The sequence below is a fragment of the Desmodus rotundus genome, chromosome 5, assembly GCF_022682495.2.
Source record: "Desmodus rotundus isolate HL8 chromosome 5, HLdesRot8A.1, whole genome shotgun sequence".
In the NCBI taxonomy this organism is placed as follows: Eukaryota; Metazoa; Chordata; class Mammalia; order Chiroptera; family Phyllostomidae; genus Desmodus; species Desmodus rotundus.
This window is the reverse complement of record NC_071391.1, coordinates 24,203,201-24,217,052: the sequence shown is the minus strand read 5'-3', so window position 1 is coordinate 24,217,052 and position 13,852 is coordinate 24,203,201. Positions and strand designations below refer to the sequence as shown.

At 36.6% G+C, this 13,852-nt stretch overlaps 1 protein-coding gene across 1 annotated transcript in view; it reads left to right on the top strand.

Moving 5' to 3' along the window:
• The window catches only part of DNAJC24 (DnaJ heat shock protein family (Hsp40) member C24), a 52,316-nt gene that overhangs the window by 785 nt on the left and 37,679 nt on the right, over positions 1-13,852 (top strand). Inside the window, exon 2 of the mRNA XM_024558737.4 lies at positions 64-207. Coding sequence (XP_024414505.2) covers positions 97-207 — 111 coding nt within the window. The 5' untranslated portion in view covers positions 64-96. The remainder of the gene's footprint in view (positions 1-63; positions 208-13,852) is intronic.

Sequence of the window (13,852 nt, the reverse complement as noted above, 5' to 3'; positions counted from 1 at the left end):
TACTTGTTAGGTACACGCACACTGTAATGAATTTAATTAATTGTCATTGGTATTTTTATTCAGCTGATCTGAGAAGGCCCACGTCTCGTTCAATGGATGATGGCATTTGAGCGGACACCAAAAAAGGATTGGTACAGCATTCTGGGGGCAAACCCATCTGCAAGTATATCAGACCTGAAACAAAATTATCAAAAACTCATATTAATGGTAAGTCTGTTCTTTAAGATGTTAAATCATGGAGTGGGTGGGAAAGGGAATCAGTTTCTTTTTTACGTGACCAGAAATTTGTTTCTGTAAAATGAATACATGATATTCACTGTATTAATTTGGTTAACTGGAAGTTTCGATCATACTTTAACAAAAGAAAAGTTGATTTGAGGTGACATAGTAGTTTGGAGCAGGAGATCTCAGTCACACTGATTGAGTTGGAATTCTGATTCCACCACTAACTTTGAGATCTTGGACACATTATTTCCCCCTGTACGTGTCTTTGTGTGATATATTGAAATAATCCGTGTAAAATGCGTAGAAGTGTGTCATGTAATAAGCAGCATTAGCATCCAGCAGTCACTAGTTCCATGTGGCTATTGAGAACTTAAAATATAGCTTAGTCCAATTCAGATATGCTGTAAATATAAAATACAAATTGGATTTCAAAGACTTAGTACAAAAAAATACAAAATAATCTAAAAATTTTTTGTTGATTGCATATTGGAATGGTAATATTTTGTATATATTGGCTATTTTGCATATTCTATACATAATATGTGAAAATATATTTGCCTATATAAGGAAATATATTATCAAAATTGATTTCATCTTCTTTTTACTTTTTTTAAAGCTTTTATTCATTTATTTTTAGAGAGAGGGGAAGGGAGGGAGAAAGAAAGGGAGAGAAACATCAATGTGTGGTTGCTTCTCACCTGCCCCCTACTGGGGACCTGGCCCACAACCCAGGCGTGTGTCCTGACTGGGAATCGAACCTGTGATGCTTTGGTTCGCAGGCCCACACTCAATCCACTGAGCCACACCAGCCACAGCTCTTTTTACTTTTTTAACATTACATATGTGGCTTGCATTTATAGTTTGCATTATATTTGTCTCGTATAGTGTCAACTATATACTGTTTTTCACCTGACTACATTCTTTTGTGAAATGAGTTGTAGTATTTATAAATATATAGTATCTTTCTGAACTATGATGTTTATGTTCTCACACCTAATTGTTTCTTAAGCCAGTGTGAGTAATTCTGTAATGGTCTCTGTTAAACTCAGTTTCAAAAGAAGATAGAAGGGCATTACTTACACGACATCAGTTGTTTCTCTAGTTTCTATCAAACAGATCTATGGGATTTAGTTTTAACTGTTAGTGTTTATTCTGAGAAACAGTAGGTATTTCACTGTCAGGAATGTATTGCTATCCCTGCTTTAGGTAATAAGTTAAACTAAATTATATTGTGTGTGTGTGTATGTTTTGTCTCAGAGTTTTTAATATATCCAAGAGTAAAATTAAATAGACTTTATGGAAAAATTCATTAATACTAAATCATCTTTGAACCTTAGTTACCTGGTAGATGAGGCTGGAGTAGACTGGGTCTAGGTCGTGCAGGGCCTTGTAGGCCATATGGGCCTTTAATTTTGCAACAAGAAGCCGTTAGCACTTAACAGGACAGCATCTATGAAACGCCAGAGTGAATGAACCATTTTAAATACCTGATAGCAGTGTATCAAAGCATTCTAGTTGCTCTACGTCTCACCAACATTTGATGCTACTAATCTCTTGCATTTCAGCTATTGGGGGTTTCTCAATTTTGCCACCATTGACTTTTTGGGCAGGATAATTCTTTGTTATGTGGGACTGTCCTGTGTATTATAGGATGTTCAGCAGCATCCTAAATGCCAATTAACAACTGAAACTGTCTTCTGGGGGTCAAAATTGCCCACTTCTCTATCTTATTGAGAACCACTATACAATATTGTTTGTAGTGATATCTCGTGGTTTTCTTTTGTATTTTTCTGTTGGCTAATGATGTTAAGAACTTTTTAATGTGATTCTTAGCCATTTGTATACCTTTCTTTTGAGGAGTGTCTTTAAAAATACATATATATATATATATATAAAATATATATATTCTTGATATGGTGTATATTTTCGTCTGTGGCTTGCCAGCTCATTTTCTTAATTATATATTTTGAAGAGCAGGAATGTTTTGTTTTGATGAAGTACAATTTATCAAATGTTTGTTTTATGGTTAGTGCTTTCTGTGTCTTCTCCAAAAAGGTCATGAAAATATTCTATGTTATCCTTTAGAAGCTATAGAGTTTGCTTTTACCTTTAGACCTGTGTATAGTTTCTGTGACTGGTGTGAAGTAGGGGCTAGTATTTTTGTTCTTCTCTCAATAAGTGTATCCATTTGTTCATCACTTATTGAAAAGATTTTACTCTTTTCATTAGATTGTCTTGCCAGTGTGGGTCTATTTCTGGACTGGATTCTGGTTGATTTATTTGTCTACCCTATTACTAATACCTGTCTTCATTACTGTAGGTTTATAGTCAGTTTCAAAGTCACATAAAGTTAGGGTCTCTAATTTTATTCTTTTTGAGTTTATGTTGGTTATTTTAGTTTCCTTGCATGTCTAAAGAAATTTAGAATCAGCTGATAATTTCAATCTTTTAAAATCCTGCTTGAGTTTTAATTTTGGCGGAATGGACATCTCAACAATAGTGAGTCTTCCAATCCATGAGTGTGTTATAGCTCTCTGTTACTTAAGTCATCTTTCATTTCTCTTAGAAATATTTCAGAACTTTGAGTGTGATGTGCACGTCTTTCTTTGGATTTATTTCTAGTTTTTTTATGTTTTCGGTTCCATTATAAATGATATTTTTAAAAATATAATTTTCTAGGTGTTGATGGACAGTATAGACGGCTATAGTTTATTTTTACAGACTGATCTTATCTCTCACAGTCTTGGTAAATTTGCTTTTTTAGTTGTCTCATAGCTGTTTTTGTAGATCCATTTCAACAAACTAGAAGCCAGCTTCTACTTTGTTGGGGTTTTTTGTATTGTTTGTCCATTTTTCTTCAACTGATTTCTGCTTTTTAATTTTATTATATCCTTCTACTTATTTGCTTTTCTTTCCCAGCTTATTAATATAGAAACATACAATATTGCTTGTACACCTGTCTTCTTTCCTTACATAGCCATTCAAAGGTGTAAATTTCTCTCTAAGCCAGAAGCACTGTTTTAGCTGCATCCTACACATTTTGATGTGTATTTTTTATCATTTAGTTTAAAGTGTTTTAAAATTTCTCCTGTAATAGTTTTCTTTGTCTTGTGGGTTATTAGGAAATACATTGTTTAACTTCTAAATGTTGGAAAACGTTCAGATCTTTGTATTACAGATTTCCAATTTAATTCTGTTGTGGTTAGAGAATGTACTTGGTATGATTTCATTCCTTTGGAATTTGTTAAAACTTTTTTTATGGCCCAGCCTATGGCCTATCTTGGTGAATGTTCTCAATCACTTGAAAAATGGGTACTCTGCTATTGCTGAATACAGTGTTCTGTAAATATCTATTGGGTTACATTGATATGTTGTTCAGAAATTCTGTATTCTTACTGATTTTTTTTGGCTATTTATTTGATCAACTTATGATTGTGGATTTTCCTATTTTTTTCTTTAATTCTGTTAATTTTTGTTTTATGATTTTGGAATATTTTTATTAGGTGTCTTCATGAATTTGAATCGTTGATCATTATAAAATTCCCCTATTTCTCATTGTACTCTTTTTGAAGTCCACTTGGGTACTAATATAGCTACACCAGCTTTCATGTACTGTGTCTGTATGATTTATCTTTTGCCACTCTTTCAGTCTGTCTCCTTTATGTTTAAAGTGTGTCTTCTTGTATATAGTGAGTAGTTGAGTTTAAAAAATTCCAATCTGTCAATCTTTGCCTTTTTATTGGGGGTGTTTAGTCCATTTACATCTATTCCCTCCCTCCCCCCCAGCTTGAGCTATAATTGATACATAACATTGTGGAAGTTCAGGTGTACAACGTGATGACTGATACACATACTTTTTGCAAAATGATTACCACAGTAGGGTTCGTTCACACATCTGTCACCTCACAGTTACTGTTGCGTGTGTGTGTGCGTATGTGCGCGTGTGAACCTTTGAAGACTTACTCTCTTAGCAGCTTTCAGGTGCTTGGTACAGCGTTGGTAACTCTGGGCCCTGTGCTGTACACTGCATCTGCGGAACTACTTTATCTTATAACTGCAAGTTTGTACTCTGACCAGCATCTCATCTCCTCCACCCCGTAGTTCGTTTACACTTTATGTAGTTATTGACAGTGTTTGGGTTTAAACCTATAATCTTTTTGGTTTTAGATTTGTCCTGTTTCCTCTGTGACTCTATTTTGCCTTTCTTACTATCTTTTGGATAACTCTTTTTTCAAGAATCAACTATTTTCTTTCTTCTGTCAAATTTTTAGTTGTATTTAGTGCACCATTTTCATTTGATCCTCTTGTATACTTATAATTATTTTGAAGTTTCTGTCTGATAATTCTAACATGTGGGCCACTGCTGGGTCTAGTTCCATATCCTTTCGTGACAATGGATCACATGTTCTTGCCTCTATGCACGTCTTGTTTTTTATTAAATGCCAAAAATCGTTTGTAAATGAAAAGTAGAGACTGAGGTAAATAGTGGCCCTGTTCCTAGGAACAGGTGCGCCCCTTTTCTAAGGCAGCTGTGTGGCAAGCTGAGTCCATCTTGTCTTCCTTTGAGCTATCTTTGATTTTTCTTTTCATTTTGTTATAGAGGCTCTTTCCATATGTTTGATGATCCTTTGTTGTCTGTTCATATTTAGGAATGAAATGTTACAAGCTTCTTTGGAGGTTCCTGTGCACGACTAGGGGGCTTTCATTAGGTAGGGTCTGTCGTTTTGTTGGGTGACCCCAAATGTGCAGCATCTGGCTGCATTTCTGAGCGGGGACTTCTCAAATTGCCTGCCGGGGAAGCTGGGAAGTTGGACTCGAACCTCTCTCTGTGTCAACTTTTTCCTTTTGTTTTCAGTACAAAATTGCATCCCACCCCTCAGCCTGATGTTCCCATACCCAGGGTCTTCTCTGGGCTCTCTGCGCACAGTAAGCTTCTGGTTTCTGCACTGGGAGGAGAGAGTGGATGCCTGGCCTTATGATGAGGAGGAGAGCTGGAGTTTGGATTATTTCCTCTCAAGCCTCTTCCTGCTGTGTAGTCATGCCCCTCACCCCAACTTTCAAAGGTACTTAAAGCCTCAGTTTCTCAGTGTTTCCGGCCTCTGCCTTAATGAGCTCACTTCTTGTTGTCTCTTGCCTTTGGCTTAGGTTTCAGTTTTCTGAGCCAGACTGAATTGGTTACCATTTATTGATCCATTTTCTATCTCAAATTTTGATGTCTCTCACCTGCTTTTTCTATTCTCTCTTATTAAACTTGTTCTTATGCATTTATGCCCTTGCCTTTAAAAAATTATTCCTTTGCTATTATTATAGTGGAGTTTTGGAAGGGAACAGGGATACTAGTGCATACCAGTTTGCTATTTATCGATAGTGTAATTCCTGAACTATTCTCATTTCCCTCTAGGGGCTAGGTGCCCTTCCTTGGCCGTAGGACTTTGCATTTGCTGCTCTCTCTCCCTGGTGACCCTTCCCCTACCTTACCTGATGAACTCTCAAAGATTGTTTCAGAATTATCTTAGTTTGTAAACCCCTGCCTCCCCTGATCCCTGCCGTGTTCCCCTTCCTTGTGGGTGCCCTTCCCTAGCAGAAGTGTGTTTAGTGTTATTTCTGTAGGACAATAGAGGTATAGCTGGCAGGTAAGGAGAACGAGAGTAGCTGGAGAGTGATAAGAGGTTTGTTCTGCTTTTCCTTTTAGAAGGGAAAAAGAGACTTGAGCATGTTTAAATGTTATGAGAAGTAGCCAAGAGAGAGCTTGAGATTGAAGTTACAGGGCAAAGAGAGTAACTGACAGGCAGAAGGGGATGGGATCTGAAGCATGGGTGGTCAGGAAAGAGAGAGGAGGGACCTGTCTCTGCTGTTGCAGGAAAGAAGGACGAAAGGATGGATGCAGCAGCTGGTTCAGGTGCTCTCATTTGGTGGCCTTTTTTTTTTTCTGTCTGTGAAAAAGAAAACGGAGTTATCAGTTGAGAGAAGGTAAAGGAGGAGGTAGAAAAACAAATTATAGGAGAGAGAATTTCAACAAGTGTTATTCTGCAAAGGCTCTCTATAGGCAGCTACGTATACATATAGGAGCAAGAAGTCTCAGCTAACAACTAATTGTGCAGAAGGCAACTGGAGCTGTAAAGAGCCACGATAACGATCAGCCTAACATCTTGGCCTCTTTTTTTTTTTTTTGCCTGGGTTGCAGTGTCTTTGGTCCCTGTATTACAGCTTAGCACAATCATTTATATTCATGATTATAGCCATGGGTTAAATTACATTCAGCATATTATATATAAGAAGGTAGGGAAGCATACAGTAGTAAGTACATAATTAGTAGCGTGTGTATTATACATTATAATTTGTTCTTTACAGTTTACAAGTGCTTTCAAATCTTATCTAGTTGTATCCTCTCAGCAGTCCTGTAAGGCAGGTAATATTATCCCCTTGTTTGCAGTTGAGAAAACCAAGGCTTGGTTACAGTTAAGTGGTTTGTCCTAAAACACACAATTAGTAAGGGTTAAAATCCAGGCTTGATCACACGCATCCTGTGCTTCTAGACTCTCTCCCATTATGTCAGACTTCTCATAATTGCCATCCAAGAGGATTTATTGTTGTTTAAAGGCATAATTTTCAGTTTTCTGGATTTCCATGGAACACGTCATTCACATACAATTAATGAAGTACTATATTAAAGGTCAGACATAATTATTACTCTGTTTTAATTTTGAAGGAATCTGGATTACACATGGCTTATGGAGTGAAACTTACTTTCTTTATTCTTTTTGGTATAAGTTTAGAGTTTCTGACAGAGTTGTGAAGCAGAAAATTACAAGGGAAAAACCATGCTATTTATTACATTTTTTTTCAAAAACATACTTTTAGTTTATATGCTTGCTTTCCAATTTGAATTACTATATTTTCTCTGTCTGACTTTCAACAATGTCTCAAAACAGGTGGAGAATAAAATTACACTTGACAAATACCATTCTGTATCTAATTTTGTAAAAAGGCACATTATATTGTGTATTTCTCCAAGTTCAGAAGACTTTGAATTTAACACCTCCTACATAATTAGTTGTTGGGATAAAATATTGCTAAATCGTAGGCTGCTGAGTTTATAGTACATGTTGATTTAGTAAATACTGTTTCCTTATTTCAGTTTTTGTAAATGTAGTGCTTATTCAAGGTCCCAATTCTGAAAAAATTCTTACTGACTGAGGGTTTTAGAATATATATGTATGTATGCTTTAAAGATACATATAAATGTAAAGTGCCGAATTAGCCTGAAAGACATGTCACATGCAATTGTCTGTTGCCTAAAAATTTACTATATAAAAATAAAGTAATTGACTCAGCATTTCCTAGCAGCATTTTATTAATAGGGATTTTACTTATTAATAAAAGCGTATTGCTCTTCTTTGCTCTTCATGAATCAATTTTTTTAATTTTTTTTTTATTTTTCTACTAATAAAAGTTCAATAGTAATCCACTATTTTGAAATGGTCTAAGGTCAAGAATGATTAGTTACGTTATTCTCATTTTTTGCAGTTATGTGTATAAAAATTTCTATTTACTGAGAGTAAAGTTCCCCCCAAAGCTTTGTCAAATTGGAAATTGGGGGTCTTTTCCCATTGATGCTGGTAATATTACAGGATACCTTTCAACTGGAAAGGAATTGTTGTACTGGAAAGCGATCTGCTGCTGTGACAGTATGTCCCATAATCTTAAAGGAAACCCATGTAATCCATGTGCAGGATGCCCTAATTCTTAAAGTTGGAAGGGTAGACAGTACCACTTAGTACTTATGTGGGCATTCAAAGGTTCTGTTTTGATTACAAGTGGTTATATATAGATTAGGATTAAGCTAGGTATGTAATACACTTTAGCATTTTGAAGAAGAAAGTAGAAAGGATACTGTATAGTTGGAGGGAAATTACCACACAGGAAAGAGGAGGGCTAAGAACAATTCCTTTTAGTTCTTTTGACTACATTGCAAATCGAAGTCATCTTGATGATAGGGAAGTCATTTGGTCATTGAGGATTTTGTGAAAAAACCTGGGAGTGTTACAAGTTAAAGACCGAAGGGTATAACCTTGTGTCTTGTAATGAGCAGTGTAGTTTTTGTTGGTGTGGTAAACTGTTTAGCTGTCATCTGTGTGTCACAGAGGATGCAGGATATTCAGTAATAAGTTACTTAGATATTTCATGGAGATGCTATTATAAACTGTTACACTACATGATAAAAGGGGTAGGAATCGGATTTTAAGTGAACATTGAAGTACTAATTTACGCTAACGTATAGCACTGTGGTCTGGCACCCTTCTAATCACCTTATATGCATTTACTCGTTTAGCCCTGTGAGGTGAGATGCCATTATTATCCCTAACATACAGATCAGGAAACTGAGGCTCAGAAGTTAAGTTGTACACTGGCTGGTGGCAAGAAATTTTAATACACTCTACGTACATTTTGAAAACGGGGTAAATAAAAAGGAGTTGCCTTCTCAATGTTTTTTTTTCCTTTCTTCCCTGCTGCATACATGCAGCAATAATAGACTTTACTGTTGGAGGAAAGGTAGTGTTTATGTTAAAGGTGCAGAATGGTGAAGGGTTAAAAAAAAAGCGGGTTCTGGAGGCGGCTTCCTGGGTTTGAGTCTGACTCTGCCGTATCTTAGTTCTGTGACTCTGAGCCCGCTCCATAGCTTCCGGCCATCTTCGTTATTTGAAAAACAGATGTGAAACATCATTTATTCATAACAAATATTTATTGAATACCTACTATGTGCCAGCCCTATTCTACGCATTAGGTAACTAAATATTTCATAGGGTCGTTTTAAGGATTTAAATGAGTTATGTTTATAAAGCATTTAAAACAATGCGGAAAATATTAGATGGTACACAGGTGAACAATTTTTATGTGAATAGTAAGATATTTACTATAAAGTATTATATATGTATATCACAACAGATACTTGGGATAAAGCTAAATAATAAAATGAGGAAATTTAACATCTAGTTACCCAAAAAAAGTAAATCAAAGTATTAATACAATGAGAATATAGTATAAATCTTGAGGATGGCATAAGGATAATGGAAGTTTGGGAATCTTTAGTCTATACTACAGAACCAAGAGGCATATTCAGACAGAGCAATGCTTAGCATTTTTTTTCTTTAACTCTGAACAATATTAAAGAAACAGACACAGGTCTGCTGTCGGGAAGCATCTATTGTTGTGCCTTGAGATGAGAACGGTTTTAAGGTCTCCTCCACTCGCACACAGTAGCAAGGCGCTGTCCTCCGTGCGGGGGCAGCAGCATTGAGCACCACGCCGTTTCGTCCTGAAGAGGTATAATGGTGCTGCGTGTATGTTTTCTGAGAGAAGGCAGGGCACTGTGTCATGTTTCAGAAAAAAAGATTTTAACAAATGAAATAAATAAAAAGATTTAGTACAGAGAGTTTTAAGCCCTGGAGATACTGTTTCAGTCATGTAATACTGCTCTATTTGGAAAACACATTATTCTAAATTGGAAAAAAAAAAGTCAGTCTCAAGGGGCAGTTAGCTCAATTAGGTGGTTGACTAATGCATCATGTTTTAGCTGTTATTCCTTTCCTGGGGACTGTTGAGGTCTGTGGAGTTTATGTTCCTATGTTGAGTATCTCCATACTTATTCTATTATTGAGGACTTTAACTATTGCATTAGTATTGGGAGCACAACGGAAGAGGGAGATGAAGGACGATATGGAGGTGAATCCAATGGTGGATTGAATATGTTAGGAAGTGGGGAGTTGAAATGAGTTGAAATATTGACCTTAAGGTACAGGAAGCAGATTAGGTTCTTAACTATGAGGAACAGAGGAGGAAGAAGTTTTCTGGGGAAAGATGTTTGGTTCATTAAAGGGCAGGCTGAGTTGATGTGTCTGTGAAGGGCTGTGTGAAGGTGGGAGTGCAGCTAGAACTTGAGAGAGGTCGGGGCTAAAAGCCGTACATCGGACATTGCCTCCACAAGATTACCTGGGGGTCGAGGAGGTGGGGATATGGGCAGAACCTTGGGGAATGGCTCTTCTCTGAGAAACTGAAAAGGAATGGCCAGAGGTTAATAGGAGTCTAACCAGGAGAGTGGGTGTTTCTAAAGTCAAGGAAAAGAGACGGTGTGGCCAACAATTGCAAATATTGTTAGAGGGACCACAGAGGCTGCTGACTAAAACAGAGTCCATTGGATTTAGTAACCGAAAACATTTACAAGCCTAAGCAACACAGAAGTTGGGTAGAATTAGTAGGCTTTCTTACAGGACTTGCAACCCTTGGAGTCTGTGATTTGATCAATAGCTAAATGTCTTAAAAACTGAAAATTGGATGAATTAGCTCCTTTGTTTAGAAGAATACATAATCCTACTCAGTGTATTAGTAGTAGTAGAAATGAGTGAAAGTTATACCAGAAACTTGGTGGAAGGTGTAAAAGATGGCCCTGTGGCATTGTGGATGGAACCCTGGTTTCCTACCATGCCTTACTGTTAATAACTGACATATTTCCCCCAGTTCTCAAGAATGTGAAGATAAGATATTTAAGAAGTATGTAGAGTCTAAAAAAAAAAGAAAGAAACTCGTAGTCACAGGAACAGACAGTAGATTGGTGGTTGCCAGAGGAAGGTGTGGGGGGGCGGGGAGGGCAGAGCTGGTGGAGGTGGTCAAAGGCACAAACTTAGAGTTACACGATGAGTAGGTTCTGGGGATGTAATGCGCAGCATGGTGGTAGTCAGCAACACTGTAGCAGGGGTCTTCCGGCGTCTCTTGGGCCACACTTCAAATACATTGTGACACGTAATCATGAAAAAGTCTCATAATATTTTAAGTAAATTTACAATTTTGTGTTGGGCCGCATTCATAGCCATCCTGAGCCGCATGCAGCCCAAGGGATGCAGGTTGGACACCCCTGTTAACTTAAAAGTCGCTAATAGGGTAGATCATAAAAGTTCTTACCATACATACACAGACAAAAAGGTAATGGGTGTGTTAACTAACCTTGTTGTGATAATCATTATATATATGTCTATGTAGGTATATCTATAGATAGATCTATAGATATCTAGATATCCCTCTATAGATCTATCTATAGATATCTAGACATATCTGTAGATCTATATCTAGACATATCTATAGATATCTATATATAAATCATTTACACCTTAAACTTACACAATGTTATATGTCTGTTATATCTCAATAAAGCTGGGAGAAAAAGATGTTTCATCTTTATCCTTCTCATTTCTGCTAAGATTGTGGTTTATCTTAAGTCACAAACTCTATATGTCTGAGTTTCATTGGTAAAAAAAGCCAGGTCTGGAATTTGTTTCTACTATTTTTTCCCTTCTTATTTAAATATCACCTGGTTGACTCCCAAGTCTAAAATTTATTTTCTAGTTTACCATTCTGAAAGTAAGTTTCTTTTGATGGATCCAGGATTGTTTGGTTGACTCAGTGCACGCATTCCAGACAGAGCAAGTAGTGTTAAGTGGGACTGCTATGGCAGTCTCTCCAGTTTGCCGTGTGTTTAACATGAAAAATAATTCCTTTCACAGCCTTGCCTAAAATTCTATCACTGACAGTCCTTACAGTTTAATCTGAGTATAAATGCTTCACAATTTGCATTTGCAGCAAGTGAAAGAAAGAAATCTCAAAATAACTTTCTACAATTATTATGATCTGACTTGTCTAAGCTGATAGAAAATCCATGAAGGGGTGATTTAGGGCATTGTTATATTTATCTCATAGCCTGGCTTAAAAGAAGCAGAATTTCAGAGCCTCTAACTACAAGAATTATAGAAAGGCAGAACATAAAGGAAGGTTTATCTCATAAGACTGTTAGGTTGGGTAATAAAATTATCGAGCACAGACAGGTGGAACAAAGATGCACACTGAATATTCAAAATCAAATAATATGGTGAGGTCATAGACCAGAAATCGTTTTTAAAACTTGTTGATGGTGACAGGAGATGATTTGACTTTGGGTAGTGGGCACACAATGCAATATACAGATCGTGTATTACAGAAATATATGCTGAAACCTATATAATCTTATTAGCCAATGTCACCCCAATAAATCTAATAAAGAAAATAAAATATTAAAAATAATAGAATATAAAAAGCTTGTATAAAATAACAAAGCTAAATAATTGAAATGGGAAAAGTGAATTTTTGTTTTAAAATACATCTATAATATTTAGAATCTGCTTACAACTCAGTATACATCATTTTCAGTAAGCCGAGATATAAACAAAACAAAACAAAAAGACATTTTGGCCAGTGCTTCCCAAAGGAATTAATACCACATTTTTCTTAAATTGTTGGAATTCACTGGAGTGTTGTTCCACTTTTTTCTTTCATCCATATAAAATAGCAAGAACTTTATAAGTTTCTTAGGATATGTTTCTTTTAGGTATTTTTTTAAAAGTTAACCTTATTGAAGTATAATTTATATACAATAAAGTGCACTGGATTTAGTCATTTTGATGATTTTGATTGACTGGCTATACCTGTATAACCACCGCAGTTTCTTTTTTTTTTTTTTCATTTAATTTAATTTTATTTTATTTATTTATTTATTTTTATTCAGTTACAATTGTCTGCATTTTCTCCCCTTCCCTCCGCCCCACCCCAGCCAGTCCCACCTCCCTCCCCCACCTCTACCCTCCCCCTTGATTTTGTCCTTGTGTCCTTTATAGTAGCTCCTATAGACCCCTCTTCCCACTATCCCCTCCCCACTCCCCTGTGGCTATTGTTACAATGTTCTTAATTTCAATGTCTCTGGTTATATTTTGTTTGCTTTTTTCTTTTGTTGATTATGTTCCAGTTAAAGGTGAGATCATATGGTATTTGTCCCTCACTGCCTGGCTTATTTCACTTAACATAATGCTCTCCACTTCCATCCATGCCATTGCAAAGGGTATAAGCTCCTTCTTTCTCTCTGCTGCGTAGAATTCCATTGTGTAAATGTACCATAATTTTTTTCATCCACTCATTTGCTGATGGGCACTTAGGTTGCTTGCAGTACTTGGCTATTGTAAATTGTGCTGCTATGAACATTGGGGTGCATAGGTTCTTTTGGATGGGTGTTCCAGGGTTCTTAGGGTATAATCCCAGCAGTGGAATTGCTGGGTCAGAGGGCAGTTCCATTTTTAGTTTTCTGAGGAAATTTCATGCTGTTTTCCACAGTGGCCTCACCAGTCTGCATTCCCACCAACAGTGCACTAGGGTTCCCTTTTCTCTGCATCCTCTCCAACATTTGTTTGTTGATTTGTTTATGTTGGCCACTCTGACCTGTGTGAGATGGTACCTCATTTTGGTTTTAATTTGCATCTCTCTGATGGCTAGTGATGCTGAGCATCTTTTCATATGTCTCTGGGCCCTCTGTATGTCTTCCTTGGAGAAGTGTCTGTTCAAGTCCTTTGCCCATTTTTTAATTGTAACCACCGCAGTTTCAAGTACATGTTCTGCCTTCTTCCCTAGGCAACCATGGATCTGCTCTGACTGTTACTATGAATTTCTTTAGTCATCTCTAAATATTTCTTGATATTTTATGTTGCCTTTATTGAATTAGTTATGATTTTTAAAGAGAGATGAGTTTACCCCTTTCCCTATTCCCCAAGAGTAA